General features: G+C 49.4%; 1 protein-coding gene across 1 annotated transcript in view; it reads left to right on the top strand.

The window, feature by feature from the left end:
* LRRC27 (leucine rich repeat containing 27) overlaps positions 1-26,387 on the top strand; it is a 63,832-nt gene that overhangs the window by 5,710 nt on the left and 31,735 nt on the right. Inside the window, exons 4-5 of the mRNA XM_036735935.1 lie at positions 13,185-13,243; positions 17,450-17,602. Of these exons, the coding sequence (XP_036591830.1) occupies positions 13,185-13,243; positions 17,450-17,602 (212 nt within the window). The remainder of the gene's footprint in view (positions 1-13,184; positions 13,244-17,449; positions 17,603-26,387) is intronic.

Genomic DNA, 26,387 nt, shown 5'->3' with positions numbered 1-26,387 from the left:
GGTGTGGGAGTGAGCGCTCCTGCCCTGTTTCCTCACACATTGCCAGCTAGCTGTCCCTAAAAGACCTCCCCAGGGAACAAGTCAGGGCCTTGTATCTCTCCTTTGGCAAACCAAGACTTGAAGGTGGCTCCCATGTCTCCTCCCTGTTCATGGGTCCCTTGCATCCTGAATCAGGTCTGTCCCAAAGGTCGAAGGAGGAGAAAACCACTTTGCCTTTGGGGAGTGTGTTTATATACTTTGTTATGTCCCTGGAGCCTCACAAAAGGGTTAGCCTGGAGTGAGTGACAGGTGAGGAAGTGGAGGCTGAATTCCTCCTCTAGAGTTCTTACCAAGGTAATGCCTCTCAAAAAGACATTGCTTCTCTTCTCACAAACTGGCTTCCCTCCCCCTCCCCCTTCCTGTAGCCCAGATCCACATCTCAGACAACTTGTACTCCATTTTCTCCATAAATCCCCATATCTGGTCACATTTAAATTAGTGCACAGCTGTTGAGGAAATGCCTTCTCTGTGCTTAGCCCTTTGCCCAATATTGTGGGGTTTGAGCCAGCATGCTAAGGAGCAGGCTCCATCACTGGTGGACATGGCCCAGTGGTCGCTGAGCCTCCTTTCAGAATCCTTCTGGGGGTTCTTCGTCTTTCTCACCACCAACCTGACTCAAGCTCTCATTGCCTCATGCGTGGGTTGTGGGAGTAGCCCCCGAGCTGCCCCCAACTCTCTTCCCTTCATTCCGTCCTGAAATCTGTGTCCTTAAATACTGCTTCCGTCATGTCACCTCAGTGCTCAGAACACTTCCAGGGTCTGCCATTCCATGCCGCCATGTCCAGTCTGATGTATTCCTGGATCGCCAAGCCAAGCGTGGGATGAGATAGGAGGACAAAACTGGTTTTGCCACTCTTGCTGGCTCTGTCACCTGGGTCAGGTCCCTTCACCTCTGTGCCTCCTCGTGGCTCTCTGAAATGAGCCGGAGCCGGCAGGTGGCTCCCATGGGTCCAGCCTAGCTTCTCTGTGCCATGCCTATCCTGGATGCTGCAGTGCGAGCTCTTACACAGTCCCTGGCACTTACTCATAGCAGTCATTTAATGATTTAATGGGTTTTTGTGGAGCTGAGGTCTAAGAGGGAACTCTCTGCCTTCACAAGTAAATTGGTCTACATGTGGATAGTTGCCTCTGTGGACCCTGACCCTTGGCTCTTCCTCCTCTCTGTCTCTTCACCCTCCCTCTGTGCCTGGGTCCCTGTATCTCTGCTTGTGGCCCCAGCCCTCATTCACCCAAGTGTTGTGTGACCTAGATGACCCCCAGATCCGTGGATCTAACAGGATCCCTCGTAGTCAGCTTCCTGCCAAACGCCTCCTCCTAGATATCCCTTGGGATTCCAGGACCTGCCCTTTCCATAATGGAGCCATCACCTTCCCCCTTCCTCCCCCTCACTCTCTGAGCAGCTTCTCAGGACCTGTGGAGGCAGGCCATGGCTTATGGGTGCTGCCCATTCTCATTGAGGGGCTTGCCTGGACTGGCCTCTGAAACCTCTTCCACAGAGCTGCCAAAATAATCTTCCCATGGTGCAGGTCTGACCCACCCTTTGGGGGGGTGGGGCTCCTCCTCATGTACCCTCTAGGAGAAGTATATGCTGGCATGGAAAGCCCCCCACAGTAGGCCTTCTGCTCCCCTTCCTAATCTTGTTGCTTAACAGACACCTTTCCGGCCTCTACTTTGTAGCTTCCCCCTGAACTAAAACCCCCATTTCCTATCTCTGGGCATTTGCTTAAACTGTGCCCTGTGCCAGGAGATCCCTCTTTGTTCTTAGCCTCCCAGAGTCTTTGTGGGCCTTTGCTCTTCAGTCCCCCTGCCTTCCTCAGGCCCAATGGGTAGTCAGTCACTACATCATCTCCTCCTCCCAGGTCAGGCCTTCAGTGTCTTTTCACCTGAACTATTGTTAACGTAGCAGAGATCGAAAGCTGCAAGTGACCTCAGAGGCCATGGGGCCCAACAAATACACGTCCCGACTCCTAGTCTAGCGTCCAGGGCCCTGTTGCTGCTCTGGCCAAAGTCTCCCCAATTGCCAAGCGGTAGCCCCGAGGCATAGACACAGCCATCATTCCACCGCTCACAGTGGCCTTCTGTTACCTATAGAATAAAAATACACCTCTTCTGCTTGGCTTTTTTTCCCAGTGATCATTCGCTTAAGGTTTTGTGGGTATCTCATTTTGGGTTTCATCTTGAGATCCTTTGCATTTGGGAATATACGATTCCATTCCCTTCTGTGGTTTCTACTGGGTGTAGAATACTAATAGTCTTGTGTCATTCAAATTTCATTCTTTGAAGGTCGCTGGTAGAACCTACCGTTTGTCATTGTTAAATGTAACTACTTCCTGAATGCCTCGGCATTTAACGTGGGCTTTTATTCCCTGCGCCGCCCCCCCTCCCCTTTCCCGGAAGTGACGTCCCGCCGGTCTAGTTAGCTTTGTGCTGTTGGAGGAGCGGAGGGAGGAGAGGGGAGGGGAACGCGGGGAAAGCTGTTTCTTGCGTCGTGGATTTGTCGTGTTCTTCTAGGAAAGCCGCAGGTAACCCTTTACTTTTAACTGCGCATCCTCCCTAAAGAAGGTAGCGCGCTCTTTGCATTTTAGCGCCTTCAGCTCCTCTTCCTCCGGACTACCCTCCGCGTAGATGTGTGTGTGTTCCGGATCAGTCAGTTCGCTCTTTTGTGTCTCTGAGAACAGCTGCCGCCGTAGATTCAAGTTTTCTGTTCTCAGTTCGATTCAGTAAGTGTTTTTAAGTGCCTGCTAGGTGCCGGACGTGTTTGTTGCTGGACTACAGATAAGAAAAATAAACAGTCCCTGCTCTCAAGGAGCTTATATTTTAATTAATTTAATTTAATTAATTTAATTTAACAAACCCAGGAAGCTGAAAAGCCGGGGGAAGGGAGGGGGAGGGGCGATGTTCCAAGCGTAGATGCTGGTGGAGAGAAGGCCCGAGCCCTCCGTGAAGGAAGGTGGATAGACGGGAGGGTCTTGCTCCACCTTCCGGCCCTGAGGGAGCTGAGAAGTGTCCCCCGGACTTGGAGCCAGGCAGAATGGCGGGTGAGCGCGGAGGAGCCGCTGTCGCCGTCGTTCCTGCGGTGCGGGCAGGGGAGTCCTAGTGCTTCTTCTCATCCGATTGGACTTTTTGTGTTTCGTCTTCCTCTTCAGACATTCTGGAGGCCGCCCTCTTGGGGTTCTACGGGACTCCCCGTTAGATCAGGCCTCAGTTCCACGGCTTTTGTCAGAATACTTGGTATAGGGAAGTTTGTAATTTATTTGGCGTCCGGTTTTAGCAGCCTCTCCGTTGATTCATGCGTTTGTGTCCGTTGACCTGAAAATTTGGTTAAAGGAGGCAAACGAGCTAGATGATAAGAAAATCCATATTGTTTATTGTTTTCCCTTAAAGCATAGCGGACATGCACGCGTGGAGTCAGACAAAAATCTGACTGCTGAACAAAAGAATGAGAAGGCTTATATACGTCATTTCTAGCAGACTCAGCATATCTGGGTTACTCAGTTTTATAATCCCCATGTATGTTTAACCATGATGCAAGACAAGGATTTTCCTTAATGGAATAAGTTGTAAATACAATAAGTCAGGATAGTTGACAAAGCGTCAATTGGAATTACAACCTAGGATCTTTGTGTTTAATTTGCCATTAACATTCCATAACATAGTATATGCCCATAAAATATTAAGATAAGAAAAGTCACATAATTCAAGATAGGGCCGGGGTCAGCGTTCTCACCCTTAAAGGCTTAAATCAGCACCCCCTGGGCTTGTTGACATAACAAGAGGCATTTTCTGGGTAAACTCAGAGAACAAAGGGGCTTGGGTTCAGCTCTTCGTCTAGTTGATCATTAATAAAAGGCTCTGGGTCTTATTGAAATTACAAAAATGATATAAAATTGTATTAAATGATCCTCGTGTCCCAGGTCTTTAATCCAAGTTTCTTCCTCCGAAATCTTGAGTGGTTCAGGCCTCTTTTCCTTCTATTTCCCCTTGCTTTCTGACCTGGCCCACCCCTTTGACGGCTAGTTCACCACAGGAATTTTGGACAGAAATGCTGCCTCAGTCGCTTCCTACACGGAGGGATTGACTTTTCAGTGGACTTAGTCCAGCCCTAAGGGAGGCAGGACCATTCTCTTCTAGCCCAGTGTAGCCTGGACACTTGTCCTCTGCTGTTTGTAGAATGGATTGGGGGCCGGTTGAGGGCCAGACATGTCCGTGCTGTGGGAGGGGAGCCCCTTCCTGGTCTCGGACACAAGCATTCTCATTCTCCAGCATTAACTCCTCAGGCTGTCTTCCTGGGCTTCTTGTTGGCTCATCCTGTGGCTCTGGCTGGGCGGGAAGTTTGGGGGAGTTAATGGAGACTAGAGAATATGGCCGGTCCTCCATCTTGTAGGAAACTCTCCTGTTGGCCGTTTAAGGCCCTTCATGGTCTGGTTCTGACCCCTCCCCTTCCAGGTTACCGCTGAGCTCTCCCTCCTCAGATTCCGGGCTTGGCTCCTTCCCACAAGAGGCCTTTCTGGACCTTTCGGTCACTAGTGTTTCTTTGCATGAGCAATTATGAAGCACCTACCAGGTGCCAAGTCCTGGGGAGATAAGGAAGGGCCAACGATAGGCATTTCCTTGACACATAGTTTGCCTTTCCTTGTGTGTATACATGTTCTTTCTTTGGATCGAATGAAAACCTCCTGAGGGCAGAGTGACTGGCTCATAGCAGGCAGTCAGTGAGTTCTTGTAGACTGATGGATTGATGGTGGAGGCTTCCGGCTCCCTTCCTCCTTAGACTCCACTCACTTCATTTATATTTAAGTTGCACCTCCCAGAAGAACGTAAACGCTTTGTGTTCCTTTCCCCAGCACCCCCAGAGTGCCCTGCTCTGGCATCTGATGAACAGTTTTCGGATTGAAGTACAAGGCATGGGCCATTCAGCGAGCGTGTCATAAGCGCCTAACAATAATAATTAATGATAACAACACCTGCCCTTATGCAGGGCTCCAAGGTTGGTAGAGCGCTGTGCATCTATTGTCCCATGCCACCTGGGAGGGAGGTGCTGTCGTCATATGCCCATTTCACAGAGGAGGAAACTGGAGCTGAGAAAAGGACGCAGGTTTACACTCAGGCTTTTCGGACTCCTGTTCTCCCCGCAGGCCCTGGCTCTAGCCGCTGTGGCGTCCCCTGCTGCCAGCCGCAGGGGAGGCCCCATGTTCTGCCCTGGGGAGCAGATGTGGTCTGCCGCAGTGGTGTTTGGGTCGGGTGTGAAGGAGAGAAGGCATTCTAAGAAACAGGCACGAGAAGGGAATAGACTCTGTGTATGGGCGAGGGAAGAGAATAAGCACTAATATGGCACCAGCTGTGTGCTCAATGCTGTTTACAGCAACCCTGCGAGGGAGGTGCTGGAATTATCCCATCATACAGTAGAGAAAACCGAGTCTACAGAGGCTGTTACTCACCCGTGGTCACATGGGTAATAAGCGTCTGAGGCTGGACTTTGACTCAGATCTTCCTGACTTTGAGCTCATGTGGAGGCACAGAGATTGGAGACGAAGTGCCCTGTGAGGAACTCAACAAAGCCTTGGGAAAATACAGGAAGAGAAGAGTGGTTCTAGCCAGATGGCTGGGTGGGTTGTGGAGGGCTCTCAAAGCCAAGGGGAGGGGATCAGCCAAGATGGCAGAGGAGGAGGGGGCAGTACAGCCAGCTCACTCTGCTGCTACTCCAGCAACGATCCAAGAAGAATGCTAGATTAAGTAGTGATCAGAAAATCAGGCTAACTACTGGCAAGTGACAGGGCAGGAAATGTGGGATAGAAATGGGCATGGATCATGGGCTCAGTACCCAGAGCCCTTGGCTAGCAGTTGAGAGACTCCCAGGACAGCAGATTGGTGAGAAGTCTCCCAGGAGGCCAAGATTGAAGACTTAGCCACTAACACTCCCAATGGGGTCAGCAACACTGAGTTACCCAGAGCAGATTTATGAAAGAATTAAAAAACCCCAAAAAGTAAAGAGCCATTATGAGGTCAGAGAAGCCCAAGAAAAAACTTAGAAGAGGAGAATCAATCCAAACTTCACAGAAAAATACAGCCCACAAGATCAGTTAGAATTCCTAGAAGAAATTATAAATGAAATGAAAATGACAGAGGAAAAATTAAAAAGGAATGAGGATATGGAAGATAAACTTGGATAATAGTCTAGCACAAGAGGTATAAATCCTGACCCAATTAAAAGACTTTCTGAAAACTAGAATGGGCCAAACATGTGAGTTCGTGATGCCACAGGATAAGAAATAGTAAAAGAAAGTCAAAAGGTTGAAAAAAAATAAAGGAATATAAGAAAATGTAAGACATTTCATTTTTTAAAAACTACTGGGAAATAGATCAAGGAGAGATAATTTAAGAATCATTGGAACAGAGATGAGACATCATGTTTCAAGAACTCATAAGAGAAGACTGCCTGGATCTTTGAACCAGAGGGCAGAGTGAAAATAAAAAGAATCCACCAGTCACATTTTTAAAAAAAAACCCCAAATGAAAATTCCCATGAATGTCATAACCAAAATCCAAAGCTTCTTGTTCAAAGGAAAAATACTGTAAGCATCCAGAAAGAAAGACTCTAAGTGCCAAAGAGCCCTATTTGGGAATCACACAAGATTTAGCAGCCACCACTGCTAAGGAATGGAGAGCATGGAACACAACATTCTAAAAGGCAAGCTAAAGTAGCCTGCTAACCAAACTTAACTTACTCAGCAAAATTGAGTATAATCCAACGGGGGGAAATGCGCTACTAAAGAAGTGGAGGACTTCTTCACATTCCTGATAACAAAAGACCAGAAGCCAAGTAGAAGCTGGAGATCGAAACATGCGAGTAAAGAAAAACGTAAAAAGGTAAATATAATGCAGAGTGAAACAAGGAGAACCAAAAGAAAGTTGTATGTAGTAACAGCAATATTATTCAAAGAGTAACTGTGAATTGCTAAGCTATTCTGACTAATAAGAGCCTTCAGGTCAACTCTGAAGGATTTATGAAGGAAAATGCTATACACCTCCAGAGAAAGAAGTGACATATGGAAGGATGCACATGTATATCTATATCAAATATTGGAAGGAAGGAGGGACACAGACAACTCAAAACTCATAATGTAACTAAAGGAAATATGACTTTTTTAAAAAGTAAATATAAGCTAGTGTTTAGAAAAGATTATCTAAGATGATATGCTTATATTCTAATGGCAATGGATGATCCAAGCATCCCCTGAGACCCATGATATCATCAGGAATCACCTAGGAAATAAAATAAGATGGGGGCCAGGGATGATTTTTGTTGTTTGGATCATTTTGGAATGAGAAATGGAAGGAGAGAGAAAAAAGTTAGAAGCACTAGGGAAGAAAATGAGAGAAATGGTGGATACTTATGTCACATCATCAGGGGTCTGTACAAACCAGGTCTGGGTGAGGGGAGCAGTCCTCAGATGAAACTCACTTTGAAATAAAACAGAGTAAACCCATGCAGTTTCTACTCTAACAATAACATTGTAAAAGTGAACAATTTTGAAAAGTTTAAGAACTTTGATAAACACAGTGATTAATTGTGATTCCAGAGGACAGATGATTTAGCACGCTGCCCACTTTCTGACAGGGAGGGGATGGATGAAACATTCTGAGTAAGATACATTTTTAGACATGGCTAGTATGGAAATTGGTTTTGATTGGCTGGGTGTATTTATTGCAGAGTTTTGTGTGTGTTTGGGATTTTTTTCCATTTAAGAGTGGCAAAGGGCAGGGGGAAGAGATGTGAGGGAAAGAGGACAGTTTACTGTTAATTTTTTTAAAAAAATTTAATTATAAAAGATGCACACAAAAGCCAAATGGAGTCATTCCTACTTTGTTCCAAGTTGGCAGGCAGCCTGTGACAGATGGCCTAGCGAGGGAAGGGGCATGAGGCAGGGTAAGCCATTAGGAAGCTGTTGCAGTAGTGCAGGGAGAAGGAGAGGATAGTCTGGGCCAGGGGAAATGTCAGAGAGGACAAGATCGGGCCCCTGACTGGGTCTGTAGATTGGACGTGAGCGAGGAGCTGAGGGTGACCCAGAGGTTGCTAGCCTGCTGATTGGGAAGAGTTGCATGTGTGGTTCTGGGAGATGATCCTTAAACCCAGAGAGCTTATGAGGTCACCAAACAGGAGGGGGTAGAAAGGGAAGGCCAGAGGCCCAGGACAGAGCACCAGGGAGCAGCCACTGTTGGCGCTGGGTGTGAATGAGGAGCCATCTGGGAAGGAGAACTCAGAACAGGGCCGGGAAAGCCCCCAGAAGGGAGGTTCTGCAGCAAGAACAGTTATGATGAACATGACACCCAGACTTGATGGAGCCTCTGCCGTGGGCCAGGCCTTGTGCTGAGTCTGCACAGCTCTGTCTCATTTGATACAACAGCCCCAGGGGGAAGTGCCATGATCCTCCCTATTGTATAGATGCGGTGAAGTGACTTGTCCAGGGTCACACAGTCCGTGGAAGTGTCTGAGGCCAGGTCTGAACTCAGCTCTTCCTGGTTCTGGGCCCAGCACTATGCACTGCACCACCTGGCTGCCTAGAAGAATGAGGCCATGGTTGGTGATTTTGATGATGAGGTCAGAGGATGGACTGCAGATGGTTTGGAAGAGATTGAGAGAAGGGTGTGAGTGTGGACAGCCTTTTACAGGAGCCCGACTAGGAAAAGCCGGAAAGCTGAAGGGCATGGCGGGGTCTGGGGGGATTGGAAGGAACCAGGTTGATAGGGAGAAGTAGAAGGCCTGAAAGAGGAGTGTGCCTGCATGCCAGGTGTGGCAGGGATCCAGGGCAAGGGTCACCTGGCGGAGACGAGGCGAAAGCGGGGAGTGGGGGCTAGTTTCTGGACTTTGGGCTGTGGAGGAAGGGAGGAGACTACGGGATGGGCGGGGAGAGGTGGAGAACCTCCATGCTGCAGGCAGGTCGCTGGCGAGATTACATGAAATACGTTTGTGACAGACCCAGTCAGCCTCATGGTAGGATTTCTGTTGCTTTCGCAACTGGAGGCCTACTTCACAAAGCTCCCAGCCTGGTCAGGAAGTCTTGACTTCACATCTGGCCTCAGGCACTTCCTGGCGATGTGACCCTGGGCAAGTCACTTAACCTTGCTTGCCTTGGTTTCCTCAACGGGGAGCTAAAGTAGCACCTGCCTCCCAGGGTGGTTGTGAGAATCCCATGAGACAGTCTTAGCACACTGCCCCACACGTGGTAATATTGGTAAATGTCTCAGCATCGTGCCTGGCACACAGTAGGCATCATGTAAATGCTTATTCCTTCCCCTTCTGCTCAGCTGCCTGTGCGTAGGAGGCCAGTAGGAGAAGTGGGACCAGAGGCCAAGGGACTCCAGGGTGGAATACAGCATGAAGGCAGGAGGGTGACAATCTGGGGGCGTCTGGGGGCCAGGGAGAGGAGAGAACAGGCTGGGGAGACAGTCCGAGGGCCTGACGGGTTGGAGTTTGTGATTGTGGAGATTTGCCCAGGGTCACACAGGGTGTGTGAGCCAGGATTTGAACTCGGGTCTTCCTGAGTCAATGTCCAGCAGCCAAGGTGCAGTGAAGGAGCAGGTCATGGGACATTTGAGGGGAGCAGGACCAACAGGGAGAGCAAGGCTGTGAGCCTGGTCCTGGCCTCCTTGAGAAGGGAGGGATGATGAGCCTCAGAGGAGCATTTCTGCTTCCCCATCAGGAACAGCGGGTCCCTCGTCATGTCTGCGGGCAGTCTGTGGACCGCGCTGGCAGCCAGGGGCAGCAGCAATCTGGGAACATGCCTTCCCCGTGTCTGCCCAGATGCGAGGTCCAGCCTGTTTGGCCTCTTCCTTTTCAGTCTGCTGCTGGGGGAAGGGAACAAGCATTTATTAAGCACCTACTGTGTGTGGGAGTTGGACCCTCACAATAATCCTGGAAATGTAGGTGCTTTTGTATCCCCATTTAACAGATGAGGGAACCGAGGCACACAAAGATAAAGTGACCCAGCTGCCAGATGGCAAAGGTGGACCAGCGGTTCTGTCCCACCTCGCTAGTCTTCTGGGCACTGGGGAGAAATCAGGTTGTTGGGAGGCAGGGTCGGCATTTGGAGGATTTTGTTCCTGAATCACTCTAGTGTGGGCTCTGTCAAGGCCCCAAGGAAGGTTGAGTCATTTCTGGCCCTGAGCCTTAGGTATCTCCTTCCAATATGGCCACATCCCTGGGAGGCTAGACCGAGTTCTTCTTCAGACTCAGCTTTCTCAGGTGTTGGCCGTCACATCCGAGTGCTTCTTGGCATTTTAATAGATATTTTGTGTGATGTAGGTCCTATGATATCAGTGTCATTAGATCATCTCACTGGAAAGAAAGCTAAAGCTTATTCATTGGAAAATTGCGGGTTTCTCCCAGGCCTCCGCACTTTACAAAAACCCAGCGGAAGCTATGGCAGTGTACGCATGCTCCCCTTGGTGCTGTCCTGTCATGTAGCGCATGGCACAAACAAAGGGTGCCGATAGTCAGAGTCAGCTTGGTTGGTCTCCAGAGGAGACCTGAGCCCAATTTATTAGTGAGACAAAAGCAGTCTCTGATTGGATTAAGTGAGCCTGGTGTTCACTTTCAGAGAATTCACACATCTTCGCAATAGTCCATCACATCAGGGTGTCTAAAAAGACCTAAAACTCCATGGACCTGACACCTCAGAGAATTGGCTGATGGTCAGGCCGCTATCCATCCACCTGAGGGGCTTCATTCCCCTTGTCAAGCACAAGAACCTTGATTTTCCACAAGTATTGATGAAGCACCTACTAAGTGCCCGGTGCTGTGCCAAGTCCTGGGGAGGCCACTGGGGCAGCCCAGGTGAGCGGCGAGAGGGACCAGAATTCAGGAATATCAGAGGAGGGAAGGGCCTGTGGATGAAAGGCAAACGTTGACCAGGGTGAGCTGTGGAGGCCGAGTCAGAGCTGTAGCTCCTCAGCTCCCGAGGAGCTCATTACCCGCTCTGTGCTGGCGATTCTCCTATCATCTTGGCCAGCCCTAACTGTTCATGCCTCCCAGTGGCCTTGCCAACGTTATCAATTCAACAGCCCAAAGCGACGGTTTCCCCTAAACCCTTCCCTGCTGCCACCTTCTCTGTTCCTGTCGAGGGCAGCATCTCCCAGTCCCTCTGCTCCCAAGGCAGGAAACATCCAAGGCTCCTCATTATGCCCTCTCCCCCCCCCCCCCCCCGATCCAATACAGCACCAGGGCATGCTATTCCACCTGCAAAATCTCTGTCCATGTCCTCTCTGTGGTGTCTTTGCTCCGACACTGGCTCTACCCTGGTGCAGGCCCTTGTCACCTCATGCCTGGACTATGGCCACTGCCTGCATCAAGGCTCTCCCCATTCCCCCACCAAAGTGCAGGTGTGATCACAGCCCCCTCCCCCTCACCCCAGGATCCAATACAAAGTATTATTTGGCATTCAGAGTCCTTCATGACTCGCACATGCACACAGACATACTCCGTGATCCAGTGAGCCCAGCCTCCTGGCTGTTCTGCACACAAGACCCTCCATCTCTCCACTCAGCCTTTTCTGTGGCTGTCTCCCATGCCTAGGAGACTATCTCTCCTCCTCTCTGCCCCAGGTGAAATCCCCCCTTCTACAAGAGGCCTCTCTGGTCCCTCTTAATCCCCGTGCTGATCATTTCCTGTTTATCCTGTAGAGAATTTGTGCAGAGCTGTTTGTAGCTTGTCTCCCCCATTAGACCAGGCACTTCTCAAGATCAGGGACTGCCTCTTGCCTTTCTTTGTATCCCCAGCACTTAGCACGGTGCCTGGCACATAGCAGGAGCTTAATAAATGTTGAGGGACTGATTGGGACTGTGGTGGTACCCTGGAAGAATTTGTGGGGAAAGAGAATTCAGTCTGCTGAGTTTGAGACGTCCCTGGGAAGGCAGTTGGTGATGCAAGACTGAATTTCAGGAAAGGTTAGTGTTGAGTGTGTGGTTTTCAGACTCATCACCTTGAGCCTGCGGGAGCTGATGGGATCGCCAAAGGAGATAACACGGAGCCCAAGTTCTTACTGTTTTTAGTGTCATGGAAGCCTTGGGCAGTCAGTGTGGTATAGAGTCTATGGATACCTTCTTGGAATCATGTTTTAAGAATTGAGGGAAATTTTACATTTTTGTTAGAAAATAGTGAAAATGAAGGTGTAATTTTTCCTGTCCAAATCCATAGACTCCCTGAAATCTATCCTGGACCCCAAGTTGAGAAACCCCAATATAGAGAGAGAAGAGGGAGGGAGTACTCAGGATAGGGCCTTGGGAGATGCTGAAAAGGAAAATACGAAATTAAAATCTAAGTGAGATAATGAACTAATAAATTTTAAAATGAGTCTGGTTATTTCATAACTTGTCAGAGGGGGTGTGGGGTCTGACCGTAAATAGTGGCAGCATAGGGAATTATGGGTAGAAATGAAAAGGGAGGAGTCACTGGATGGTTCCACATTCTGTGACCGCACAGGTATCTTCAGGATTGTGCTCCAGGGTTTTCCGAATAATGGTGCGAGGTCCCAGGATCAACAGTCCAAAGGATCAGGGTGCAGGGGAGGGAGGAACCAGCGGGCTCCCTCGTGCTGACTTTCAGGGTGGATGGGAAGCAAGCAGACCCAGCAGTTGGTCAGCGCAGCATCAGAGACTGGGAGGGAGTGGACCCAGGTGGCAATTGTCAGGGCAGTGGCGAGATCACAAGCGGCAGAGAACATGATCCTGCTATCATTCTTAGACCTAAGCTCTGCAGGATCCCCAAGGTCTGCGCCATAACGCCGCTGCCGCCCCTCAGAACGTCTCTGTCCCTGCCCGGTACAGGGCCCAGTCGGGACTATCGGTGGAGCCGTCTGAGAAGGGAACTTGGCCAAGCCGTACATTGTCTTTGCCTCTGAGCTCACCAAAGGCACAAGCGGCTTCATCTGTAGCTCTGTGCCCTTAGAGTCCGCACACCGTAGACACTTCATAAGGGGTGTTAGTAAGTGCTTCAAACACAACGGGAAGCCCTACCTCTGCCTCTGCATCCTCGGGCGATGCTCAGGCCAGGCCCTTTGGCTTCTGGGCTCCAAAAGACGACCAAGGAAGTAAGGTAGTTTACTGATGACCACCTAACTTTGTTTTTAAACTTCATTTTTTTTTTTAAGGAATCTGAAAACCTTGCTTATGGAAAAGAATCCCATAAAAACACTGCCAGTGGAGCTGGGTAAGCTCTTTCTTTTTAAAATAAAAATTAACTTTGAGTGATTTTTGACGTGATTAAAAGTGCTGTCTTTGAGAAAGCCTGTGCTCACTCCCCATCCAGTAACAAACAGGGACAGCAGCGTCCGTGGTTGCTAGTGGTGGAAGGACGGCCCTCTCATTTTGCAGATAAGGAAGTGGAGACCCAGATGGATGAGTCACAGAAAAGACCCCATGGGTGTCTTGTTCCACCAGTACAGTCTGCAGAGAGCACCCTTGCTGCCTGGTGATCTGCCAGCCAGCCCACTTTGGAGAGCTTGATAGGAGGAGGTTCTTCCTGACCAGAGGCCAGAACCAGCCTCTTTGTAGGACCACCCCACCCTCCACAATGACTCCTGGCTCTGCCCCTGGGCCAAACCAGAGCAGATCAGAAGTGTCAGCTCTGACCCAGATTATCCTTGGGAAACCATTAACAAAAGCTATAAGAAGACAAGCTAGTGTTAATTTGGGGTTGTCTAAGTCCCTGTGGGCCTGGGAACTGTCATTCCTCTCTCCCCTGGGTGATGCCTCTCACATATTCCCTGCCCAAGTCTTCCCTCCTCTTCATTAGGCTGCACCCTGGAATTAGGAGCTGCAGGGCTTCCAAGCACCCCAGATTTCCAGCCCCTCAGGTGCCCCCCATAGCCTGGTGCCCTGGCCTGGTTGGACCTTCTGTTGTGGTGGGAGCGAAGCACTCCGGGAACCTCGGCCCCCTGAGGACAGTCCCTCTTGTCTTGGCAGAGCCAGCTTCTGGGCACGAGAGTGAGACTGGACGGTGGCACCTTTTAAGCACCATCCTGCTCATTTAGCCAGTGCAGGCAGTGCCCTGAGTGGGCCTCCCTGCCTCGCAAGGTGCTATGGGGCAGCTAGCCTCTCCTCTCGTTGCAGCACCAGCTGGCGGGAACATCCAGGAAGGGTCTGTGGCAGAAGTCCCCTCGATGCCAGACTCTGTGCCAAGCTCGGTTTCATGTTCTTGTCTCTTTTGATCCCAATGACAATGCTGTGAGGTCAGCACTGTCAGGATCCCTGCTTTACAGAGGAGACAGCCTAAGTGACTTAGGCAGAGTCACACAGCTAGGCAGCGTCAGAGACCAGATTCGAACTCAGACCCTTTGGATCCCAAGTCCACCCAAGCCACCTCGGTGTCTAAGTATCCTTCCCTTCTTGTAGCATGTGTCTGTGGGCCCTGGCTTGGTCAGGGGAGAGGCATGGAGGTTCCTCCTGTCCACCTGTGCTGGATATATCATGTCCTTTGCCCTCAACCTGTCATCCCTGTCTTTGAAGCTGTGGTCTCTGACAGGGCCATCTTGGGGTCTTCTGCAGCCCTGGCCTTGAGGGCTGCTTATCGTTGCCCGGCCTCCTGCATTGCCTGCCATGGGTGTCAGGGCTGGATGGGCGACTGTGGCTTCCTCCATTGGGATGCCAGCCCACAAGCTGGTGGTCATCAGGACGCAGCTGATAGAACTTTTATCAGGAAGACATGGCCTTGGTGGTCGGGGGAACGGGGTGGGGGGGAGGGAGAAGACCAGGGCCCAGCAGTGCTACTGCCTCACATCCCCAAGACAGAAGGGGATGAAGCATGAGTGACCGCTAGGGACAGGCGTCCAGCCTCCACTGGTCTTGGTTATGCCTGTCACCCTGGCCCTGACAGTGCCAGGGACCTGGGCCCAGAAGCTGTGCAGGGATGAGGCCAGGAGCTGGGGGAGCCTGCTCATGGAGGGCCATTGGTCAGTCCAGGCCAGCTCTGCCCGCAGATACTGAGGAAGCCTCTGCCGCAGGCAGGGCCCGGACACTGTGTGTGTGTGTGTGGGGGGGGGGGGCGGCGCAGTCAGGTCTCAGCTTCGTCCCCAACGAGTATGAGCAGTTGTCTTGTTTGTCTGGAGGCATTTTACCAACGTTGGCACTTGTGGCTCTGGTCCTTCCTTCTTCCTTGAGAGCAGGTGTTGCTGGGGGCAGTGAGGACGTGGACACCAGCAGCCATGGCCCATTGTGGGGAATGGGAAGGACCTGGGAGTAATGGGGGACGGGTGGCACCAGGCAGGGAGTGGGATGGGAACAGAGTCCTGACTGAGCAGGGAGGAGTCCGATGGAGAAGGGCAGGTTTCTGCTCAGTCACCAGGAAGGCCTTCCTGAGCCTGGGCCAGGCTCTGGACCCACAGGCACCGGGTGTGGGCTGGGGAGACAGGAGTGGCTGAAGGGCACGGGGGTGGGGAGGAGGAGGGGAGAAAAGGAGCTTGGATTTCTCCTGTACATTATGTGGTCAGGACAATTGGAAGCACTCTGCAAAAGGAGTGCCCTTTCTAAAGACCTCATCTAGATGTGACCTGCCCTCTATGAGCCACAGAAGCTTGACCAGGGGGGCAGGGGCTGACCTGGACTTAGGATTTCGAGGAGCTGGGCTTGCCAGATCAGGGCCAGGATGACCACTGAGTTGTCAACAGACCAGGAGGTTCTCCCATTTAGAGTACCAGTAACCAGTGATGAATGCTGGGATGTTTGACCCCTCTGCCTCTGCCATCATTGCAGAAGTTTCAGTGGTCACACAGCATCGAGGGTCACTTTGATTTTTTATCTGAGTAGCCATGGCCGAATAATTCACTGCTAAATGGCCAGCATACTGGGGATTGGTTTCTCTGGACATAGCCAGGCTGGTTTACTGTAAACAGATCCAGTCTGTCCTAGGACTATACCTGAAACCATTCTAGCCAAGTAAAGCCTGCCCAGGCTTACATTCACCCATCATGGCCTTCGAGAAGCTGGGGTCATCTCCACTCCATTCCCCCTCCCACCAAAGCACAGGAGCAGGGGGGATCAGATTCCAGGTTCTAGAGGTGTTCTCTGTGGGAGATGTGTTGGCCACATGGCCCTAAATCCTTACACAGTTTCCTGGAAGAGATCTGAAAACACCTTGACAGGTTGGACCTGACCATCCACACAGGAAAGATCCAGAGGGTAAAGACTGTTGCCCAGATCATGAAACACATATGGAGGCAGAGCCAAGATGGTGGAGAAAGGCAGGGATTTGCCTGAGCTTTCTTTAGAACCTCTCCTTTAAATAAAGCTGTAAAGCAATTCTGGAGGGACAGAACCCACAAAAGGTCAGGATGAAAGAATCCTGTAGCCCCAAACAACTTAGAAGGTCAGCAGGAAAGGTTGGTCACACCTGGGTGAGAGTGGAGCGCAATCCAGTGCAGGTCACACCAGCACAGCCCTGGCCCAAGCAAAGCAGGAGCAGGCCTTGGGAGTCACTTGGGAGTTGCTTCCAGAGCTCTGAGCCCACAGACACTAAAGGGGTCAAACAGCTGGTCAGAAGGAGACTACAGGGGTGTTTTTGCTAGCACTGAGGCAGGACTCTGTTACTTGTCCATACTCGGATCCAGGTCATGTCCCAGGATGAGGAGGAGCACTAGCCCAGCAGAGCTTGTGGCAACAGTGGAGGAGGGACCCTCTTCAGAGTTCCAGGGCAGAAAAGAGTGCTTGTAGTCACTCACAGACCAGAGCAAAGGCCAGGAGAGGAGTAAACATCTCTCCTTAGATCATACCACCTTGGAAGACCTAAAAACTTACAGGTCTCTAAAAGTGTCTCTGAAAAACAGCTGCACAAAACCCTTGAAGCTTAGGACAGTTCACCCTCCACCCTGGAAGCACAGCCCTACTTAAGAAAAAGTTAAAAGTCAAGAAATAGACTGGAAAAATGAGCAAACAGAAAAAATTTCTGACCATAGAAAGTTACTATGGTAACAATAAAGATCAAAACACACACTCAGAAGAAGACAGCAAAGTCAAAGTTCCTGTATCCGGGGCCTCCAAGAAAGGCCATGGAAGAGCTCAAAAAGGATTTTAAAAATCAAGAGAGACAGAGGAAGAGAAATGAGAGAGATGCAAGAAAATTGTGAGAAAAGAATCAGCAGCTGGGTAAAGGAGACCCCAAAAAGCTGAAGAAAATACCCCCTTCAAAAGCAGAGTCGGCCAGATGGAAAAAGCGGCATGAACGTTCACTGAAGGAAAGTGCCCTTTGTTGGGAGACTGTGTGTGTCCACAGCACACTGGGGCAGAGCCTGGGACAGGTGGGCGGGCGGGCGGGCATGGCAGCACATGAACTCGGCGCTGCGTCTGCCTCTTGTTGTCCTCCTGCTCATAGACAAAGGCAGAAAGGAAGAAAATGCTCATCACTTTCTTTTTTGTTTTCCAGGGAACTTAACATCACTGAAAGCCCTGAACCTGCGGAACTGCCCTCTGGAATTCCCCCCGCAAGACATCATCCAGAAAGGCCTGCTGGCCATCCTGGCCTTTCTTCGCCAATGGGCCCTGAAGCAGTGTGCTGTCACTGTTCCGCTGTGTCAAGGTTGGTCATGACCCTGGAGGCTTCTCCCTTCTGCCCCCTCCTCACCCAGGTCACCACCACATGTGGAACCTACCCTGACCCCCAGACTCACTGGGGCTCCCACTGAGGGTCTCCTTCTAGGAGAAATTCTGCATTGACATGTAAACTGTCCATCCAGGCAGCAAAGATGACAGAGGGGAAGCGGTCCTTATGGGCAGGGCTGCCCCATAGGGCTCTGACTAGTCTAACCATTCTGGAATGCTGCTCCTCACCCCTGACCCAGCACCACCAGCAGTAGGGCTGTGCCCTGGAAAGGGTCCCGAGGCAGAGGGATAGGCAGAGCAGAGAACTGGGCACAGAGGAGGGGCCTGTCACCCGGGGAGGGGCTGGGTAAGTTGGGTGGCACATTTCTGAATTGTAAGGACGGTAAGGACAGTTTCTCTGGGGCGGGGGGGGGGGGGGAGCAGAGCCAGGAGAACAGTGTCCACCATAAAAGAAAGGCATCATGAAAGGCCCAAGGACTCTGGGCAGCACCTTGTCTAGCCATGCTCCAAAGGACTTGGGAGGTAGCTTCACATCCCCTTCCTCAGAGTTGCTAGGTTTGTGGGTGCAGGAGCAGATAGATGTCCCCCTCTGGGCATGGCTGACCTGGGCAGTCATTTGCTACCAGAGTTTTGTTTTTTCTTCTTTTTTTCTTGTTGAATTGGGGTGTGGGAGGTAGTAAAGAGGAAGTGGTGGTGGTCAATCGTTTTTATCTTTGTGATCCCATTTGGAATTTTCTTGACACAGATACTGCAGTGGTTTGCAGTCTCCTTCTCCAGCTTATTTTACGGATGAGGAAACGGAGGCAGGCAGGATTTAGTGACTTGCCCAGGGTCGTCCAGCTAGGAAGTGTCTGCAGTCAGATTTGAACTCAGGTCTTCCTGCCTCCAGGCCTGGCATTCCATACCTTGTGCCCCCAGATGCCCCAAAGGGGTAGCAGAGTGGCACCCCCCAAAAAATATTTCTAAGAAAGAGGGTCATTGAAGCATCTGAAAAGTCTTCACAGCAGAGAACAAGAAGGAAGCACATAAGCAGGACAGTCATGAAAGTTGTGTTTAGATGTGGATGTGCTTCAAAAACAAAGCAGACTGGCCTCTTGTGTTGTGACTGAGAGATGGAAATGCCCAGTGGGCTTGGCTTTGATTAAGTTCAGAATCTATGTTAGTGAACATATAAACAGTTAGCTATAAAAATGGCCTGTAGGGGCAGCTAGGTGGAACAGTGAGTACAACACGGGCCCTGGAGTCAGGAGGACCTGAGTTCAAAATCCGGCCTCAGACACTTGACACATGTGGTAGCTGTGTGATCTTGGGCCAGTCACTTAATCCCAATTGCCCTGCCTTCCCCCCTCCAAAAAGAAAAAACAAAAACGGCCTGTAAACACTACTGGCTGTTCCAGCCACATTGTTGTGGGTCATGGCTAGGAAGATTCTCATGGAGTTAAGAAACGTTTCTCTGATGTCCTGATGGATGCAATGTTCAGGATGGGGCTTGTGAGGGACAAAAAAGAAGCCTTGGAAGCAATTCCATGACATTCTGGTCAGCTGTTTTCAAAATGACTGAGGGTTAGTCCCTTAGTCCATCAGCAAACATTTATTAAGCGCCTGCCAGCCACTACACAAAGCACTGGGGATACAGAAAGAGGCCAAAAGAACAGTCCCTGCCCTCAAGGAGCTTACAGGCAAACAAGGGAGACAACAGGTAAATGAGTTTACTCTCTGGAAGCCATTTTTGTAACAAAATGCTGCTAGCCACTGCTGTGGCTGTGAAAGACCAACAACACCAGCACACAGGAGGGCTGCCAGCACAGATTCTTTGATCTGCTTTTCTAAGGAAAGCAACCTTAGGGGGTTAACAATCTCACTTGAATCAAATATGCATATAGCCTTCACTTAGTTCAGGGAGAGAAGCCAGCACTCTGAACTTCAGAGCAAATACAAACAGAGAATATCGGCAGATCAAATAACACAAACCAGCAGACAGGCTTCTAGCTTTCTGTCCAACATCTCAGTACATAGTCACCAGGGAAGCACCAACATCTGCATTTTCAAGCCGGGGGCTCCTTAACAACAGCTATCCAGTCTCATCTGGTCAAATCACACAACACTTCTTCCAGCAAGTGAGAGCTTCCACTGGAGGAGGTCCCACCCATTGGGAGAGGCTTCAGTGGCCGGGAAGGGTAGATTGCTCAGCCCAGCCTAGGCATGGGCTGCGCCGTCCACCATTAAAGCAGAGGAGCACAAGGACTCTCCTGGTTTTTAGCTTATTCGTCAGCCCTGATCTAACTCTGAAAATAAGATCTTCATCCATTGACCAGTGAACTGACCCCCTGGAGGAAAGTACTGGTGCACATCAACATTGATATTCTCTCCACAGGCAAGACTAGGAAACGAGAGGATGCTGTGGCTAAGGGGGAGGGTGGCGCTCATGGGCTTCGTCGGAAGGGCCGCGGCAGTTTCACCTTTAGTCCAAAGTCACCACTCCCATTCTCTGGGGCACTTCACCCTTTGATTTGGCCAGAAAGGCCCCTCCAAAGGTACTTGCCACTTTGTGGCAGCATCTGTTACAGAGGATGAAGAGAAACGCTGTCAAGAATGTGATGAGATTGAAAGGGCAGAGCCAAGATGGTGGCTGGAAAACAGGGACTGGCTTAAGCTCTCCCCCAAATCCCTCCAAATTCCTGAAAAAAATGACTCTGAACAAACTCTAGAGCTACAAAACCCACAAAATAAGAGAGGGAAGCAGGTCTCCAGACCAGGATGGCCTGGATGCTCACAGGGAAGGGTCTATGGCACCATGCTTGGAGCGGAACACAGCCCAGCATGGACTGCACCAGAACAGAACAGACCGGGAGTCAGGAGGAGTAGGCATCGGTGCCATGAATCACTGAGCTGCAGCAGTTACCAGACTTCTCAGCCCACAAACGCCAAAGACTATGGAGCAGGTCAGTGGGAAAACTGCTGGATCAGGGTGAGAGAAGCGTGTAGTCCGGCCCCAGACCTGGGGGCAGCAAAGGTGGCGTGGCAGCAGCAGCAGGAAGCTCCAGTGCCTGCTTCCAGAGCTCTAGCCGTGGCTGTTTCCAGAGTCCCTGTCCCACCTGGTGGGAGGAATCAAGTGGTAGGTCAGAGTGGGAGTGCAGGGAGTGCTTTGCTGGTGCTGAGGGAGGGTTCTCTTGCTTTGCCCTGCTTAGATCTGGGGCGCAGTCCTGGTTGGCGATTCTTAGAGGAGGAGGAGCACTGGTGTGGCAGAGCTTGTGGTGGCTTAGAAGTAGCTCTGAAAACAGTTGTGCAAGGCCCCTGAAGCTTGGGACAAAGCACTCTCCACTCTGAAGGCAGTCATAACCTGACCAAAAGCTCAAGGGTCAAGTAGTTGACTGGGAACATGAGCAGCAGGCAGCATAACAGGACACAGATTCAGACTATAGAATCTTTTTTGGTGACAAAGAAGATCAAAACATACAGCCAGAAGAAGTCAACAAAGTCAAAGAGCCTACATCAAAAGCCTCCAAGAAAAAAATATGAATTGGTCTTAGGCCATGGAAGAGCATTAAAAGGATTTGGAAAATCAGGTAAGAGAAGTTGAGGAAAAATTGGGAAGAGAAATGAGAGTGATGCAAGAAAACCATGAAAAACAAGTCAATGACTTGCTAAAGGAGATTTAAAAAAATACTGAAAAAAATAACACATTATTAAATAGACTAACTCAATTGGCAAAAGAGCTCCAAAAAGCCAGTGAGGAGAAGAATTCTTTAAAAGGCAGAATTAGCCAAATGGAAAAGGAGGTCCAAAAGACCACTGAAGAAAATACCACCTTAAAAATTAGATTGGAGCAAGTAGAAGCTAGTGACTTTATGAAAAATTAAGAAATTATAAAACAGAACCAAAAGAATTGAAAAAATGGGAGACAATGTGAAATATCTCATTAGAATAACCACTGACCTGGAAAATTGATCCAGAAAAGATAATTTAAAAATTATTGCACTACCTGAAAGCCATGATCAAACAAAGAGCCTAGAGATCATCTTTCAAGAAATTATCAAAGAAAACTGCCCTGATATTCTAGAACCAGAGGGTAAAATAGAAATGGAAAGAATCCACCAATCACCTCTTGAAAAAGATCCCAAAAAGAAAACTCCTAGGAATATTGTAGCCAAATTCCAGAGTTTCCAGGTCAAGGAGAAAATATTACAAGCAGCCAGAAAGAAACAATTTGAGTACTGTGGAAACACTATCATGATAATACAAGATCTAGCAGCTTCTACATTAAGGGATTGAAGGACTTGGAATATGATATTCTGGAGGTCAAAGGAGCTAGGATCAAAACCAAGAATCACCTACCCAGCAAAACTGAGTATAATACTACAGGACAAAATGTGGAATTTCAATAAAATATAGGACTTTCAAGCATTCTTGAAGAAAAGACCAGAGCTGAATAGAAAATTTGACTTTCAAATACAAGAATCAAGAGAAGCATGAAAAGGTAAACAGGAAAGAGAAAGGGACTTACTAAAGTTGAGCCATTTTGTTTACATTCCTACATGGAAAGATGATATTTGTAACTCATTAAACCTTTCTCAGTATTATGGTAGTTGAAGGAAATGTATGTATACATAGTCAGAGGGCACAGGGTGAGTTGAATATGAAGGGATGATATCTAAAAAAAATAAAATAAAATCAAGGGGTGAGAGAGGAATATATTGGGAGGAGAGAGGGAGAGACAGAATAGGGTAAATTATCTCACATTAAAGTGGCAAGAAAAAGCAGTTCTATTGGAAGGGAAGAGGGGGCAGGTGAAAGGGAATGAGTGAATCTTGCTCTCATTGGGTTTGACTTAAGGAGGGAATAACATACACACTCAATTGGGTATCTTACCCTACAGGAAAGTAGAGGGGAAGGAGAAAAGAGAGGGGGGATGATAGAAGGGAGGGCAGATTTAGGGAGGAGGTAATCAAAAACAAGCACTTTTGAAAAGGGATGGGGTCAGGGGAGAAAATTGGAGAAAGGGGGACAGGTTAGGATGGAGGGAAATATAGTTAGTCTTTCACAACATGAGTATTGTGGAAGTGTTTTGCATAAGGCTACAAGTGTGGCATATGTTGAATTGCTTGCCTTCTCAAGGACGGTCGGTGGGGAGGGAAGAAGGGAGAGAATTTGGAACTCAAAGTTCTAAAAACAAACACTCAAAAAAAAACTGTTTTTTACATGCAACTGGGAAATAAAATATACAGTCAGTGGTGTATAGAAATTTTTTAAAAAAGGTGTTTTTTACATGCAACTGGGAAATAAAATATACAGTCAGTGGTGTATAGAAATTTATCTTACCCTACAAGAAAGTAAGGGGAAAGGGGATAAGGGGGGGAGAAGTGGGGTGACAGAAGGGAGGGCAGACTGGAGAAAGGGGCAATCAGAATATATGCCACCTTAGGGTGGAGGAGGATAGAAATGGGGAGAAAATTTGTAACTCAAAAGCTCGTGGAAATCAATGTTGAAAATGAAAAATATTAAATAATAAAAAGTTAAACTCAAAAAAAAAAAGAACATGACTAGGTCAAGCCAAGCCAACACTAACCCTAAAGGTGCATGAAGAGAAAATGTTTTGGAAAGTGTGGTTCAGATTAGAAGATGCCCAAGGCTGGTGTCATTAGCATCAGAAGCTTCCCTCCTATAAGAATACTCTCTAAGAGGATGGCTAGGAGGCAACAGGCCAGACAGACACCAAACAACTTCCCCCTTGAGAGAACTAAGTGTATCTTTTTTAAAATGTCATTTGTGTGGCTTTCTTTGGTTTTTACATTAGTGCCATGTCCAAGTCTGTCTCTGCCCCATCACTTACAGTAGTGTCTGGTGGCTCTCCTCAGATGGCCAGGCCCCTTAAGGGTGTGTTCTCCCTTGTCCCTGAGATGGGGCTGCTCTTGCTGCTTCTTCCAGCTTCACTCTTCATCAGTTAATGTGGGTTTTCCTTTGCTTCCTTGAGTTCTTCCCTCCTTGCCCCAAGGGTTAGCTTCCTCATTGCCCTCTGGGCTCCCAAAAGGCTGCTGTGAAGGCCACATGGGGAATGGGAACTTTCTCTTCCTAAGCCTGGGAGCAGGCCTTCTGGGTGAAAGGTGGTGGACGTTTCGATCACTTTATCAGCTGCATCCTCAGCCTCTGTGTTTATACTCCTGCGCTTCCCAGCCCCTCTTCTTGTCTTGTCTTTGCCAGTCTGGGGGACTTGAGGTAAAGCCTGGGGGTTGTTGTGGTGTGCATTGCTGTTGGCATTAGTGATTTGAAACAGTCTTTCGTGTGGTTTTTAAGAGTTGCAGTTTCTTTTCTCAGTAGGTTCATGTCCATTGGGAGTGGCTCTTGGTCTTCTGTATTTGTGCTGTGTGTACAGAGCGCCCCCAAAGTCTTACATACTCAAGCTATGTGCTTCAGCAGTCTCCAGACAACTTGAGACAGACTTTGGGACACCCAGGAGATCCTACCTTCCCAGGATCAGATGTTTTAAGCAGCTTTCTTTCTGGTCAAAGCTGCATTGATCTTGTTCATGCAAGACTTTTTATTCATTTCCATGTAATCGAAAAGATCCTTTCTCCTTTGGGATGACCCCCATCCTTTGTCGGGCTGAGGACTGCCTCTTTCTCTCTAGACCAGCTGTGACAAGGACCTGTACCCAGCATTCAGGGTGTATGTGCCTTTGGGGATTCTTGTCCCATGGGGCGGGAGGCATGATCTTGGCCTAGTGTTGGGAAAATTGCTTTCCAGCCCTCTGACCAGTTCCTGTCCAGTGATGAGTCTTCCCCAAGTCACCAACATCCTCAGGCTCGGCACGTTGGGTCGTTGGCTTCAGCCGATTCTTCCTCACCTGGTCTCTTGTCCTGATCTACTGTTCCATTTTTGATCACTGCCAAGTCATTTGGTAATTAGTGCTTTGGAGTCACATCAGAGCTCTGACGGTCCCTCCCCCAGCGCTCCTGTATTTCCCCACTCTTTGCCGTCCTTCCCGCTGACTTTGACTGTGAGTGTGTGCGCCCTTGGTGCAGTGCTCGCTCCACACGTTGACTGAGGCAGCAGCCTCGCAGTCCCACTACACAAGGTGGACAACACTCCTGCTTTTCTGCCTTTTTATTTTTTGAAGAGAGTTTGTAACCCTGCTCTTACGTCTTGAGCGCGCTGATGGTTATTTTGGGTGGGACTTCCCGTGGCTTTTCCCTTCTCCAGACGTGGGTTGGAGGCGTGGAGGACGGCGGACCTGGCAGACTGGAGGAGCCTGTCCTTGTGGGGGCTCTCCCTCACGCAGAGCTGGGATCTGCCAGCCAAAACGAAGGCCTGCTTATTGGCATGGTGGTCATATCGTCAGCTGGTTAGCCGGAGTCTGAATCAGAGTGATGTTAAGAGAAAGAAGGAAATGCTCCTTGTCATTATGCTTCACACCATGCCTGGTGTGTGGAAGGAAACAAGCATTTATTAAATGCCTTCTATGTGCCAGTGCTGTAAGCACTTTACAGATATGATCTCACTGATCCTTACCACAGTCCTGCTATCATGAGGATATCATCATCCCCATTTCACAGCCAGAGAAACTGAGGCAGACAAGGTTAAGTGACTTGCCCAGGGTCACACAGCTAGTAAGCGTCTGGTAAGTGTTTGAGCTTAGGAAGATGAGTCTTTGTGACTCTAGGCCCGGCACTCTGTGCACTTTGCCACCCAGTTGCCTAGCACATAGTAAAGGCTTGTTAATAAAAAAACAGACTTATTCACCCAAACTATCAATGCTGGAAATAGAGGGGAAAGCACATTCCTATAAACCTCGATTATTACCAATTTCCTCAGAAGCTCAGCCTGTATAATTAAGAAGCGTCAAGAGCTCCACCCAAGGCCATGCCAGGGGAAGAGACACACTCCTTGGCCATGCAAGGACAGGTGATGCGAAACATGATCTCTGTACCTCCTCAGAAAGCTCATCCCCAGGCCTCATGTGGTCAGTCCTAAGGAAGCTGGTCAACACTGTTAGCCAGGAGATGACAGCCTGCTTAACCCCTGGGGGTCTCCCCAGACCTTTGGCATTGAAAGGGATGAAGTGGGTGAGATCATAGGTGCTCCCTTGCTGGGTGACCCTGGCCAAGGCACTTCACTGCTCTCTGCCTTAGTGTCCTCCTCTATAAGATGAGTGGGCCGGGCTGGAGGGTTTCAAGACCAATGAATGACCATATGATTCTTCTGGCCAGTAAATTCAGGTTTTGTAACATCCCCTTGTCAAGACCATTGCTGTATAAAGTAGTGTTAGGATGGCAAAAATTGAGGAAATTTGGAAATTAATAAAGCTTCTGGTGGTACCTTAGCATGACTTACCTGGAATAGGGATTTTACTTTATGTGTGGCAAATTCTTTTGGGGTCAATGGAACAGCTGGTAGAGAAGACCAAGTATGTTCAAGGATTGACCATTGATGGTTTCAGGTGGTCACTGGGCAAGTTCACACTTCTCCCTTCCCCTCCTACCCCCTCCCCTCCTCTGTCTTCCTCCTCCTCCTCCACTCCTCTTCTTCTCCCATCCCCTCCTGCCCCCTCCTCTCCTCTCCCCCATCCTCTTTTTCTTCTCTCTCGCCCACTCCTCTCCCCTCCTCTTCCATCCTCTCCTATCCTTCCTGCTCCCCTCCTCTCTTTTCCCTTTCTCCTCTTTTTCTCCCCCCCTTCTTCCCTCCCCTTTCCTCTTTTTCTTCCCCCTCCTCTCCTCACTCCCCATCCCTTCCTTCTCCTCATCAGCATCTTTATGAGTCCTGGCATC

This window comes from Trichosurus vulpecula, chromosome 8 (genome assembly GCF_011100635.1).
Source record: "Trichosurus vulpecula isolate mTriVul1 chromosome 8, mTriVul1.pri, whole genome shotgun sequence".
NCBI classification, from domain to species: domain Eukaryota; kingdom Metazoa; phylum Chordata; class Mammalia; order Diprotodontia; family Phalangeridae; genus Trichosurus; species Trichosurus vulpecula.
This window is presented reverse-complemented; position numbering and strand designations above follow the sequence as displayed.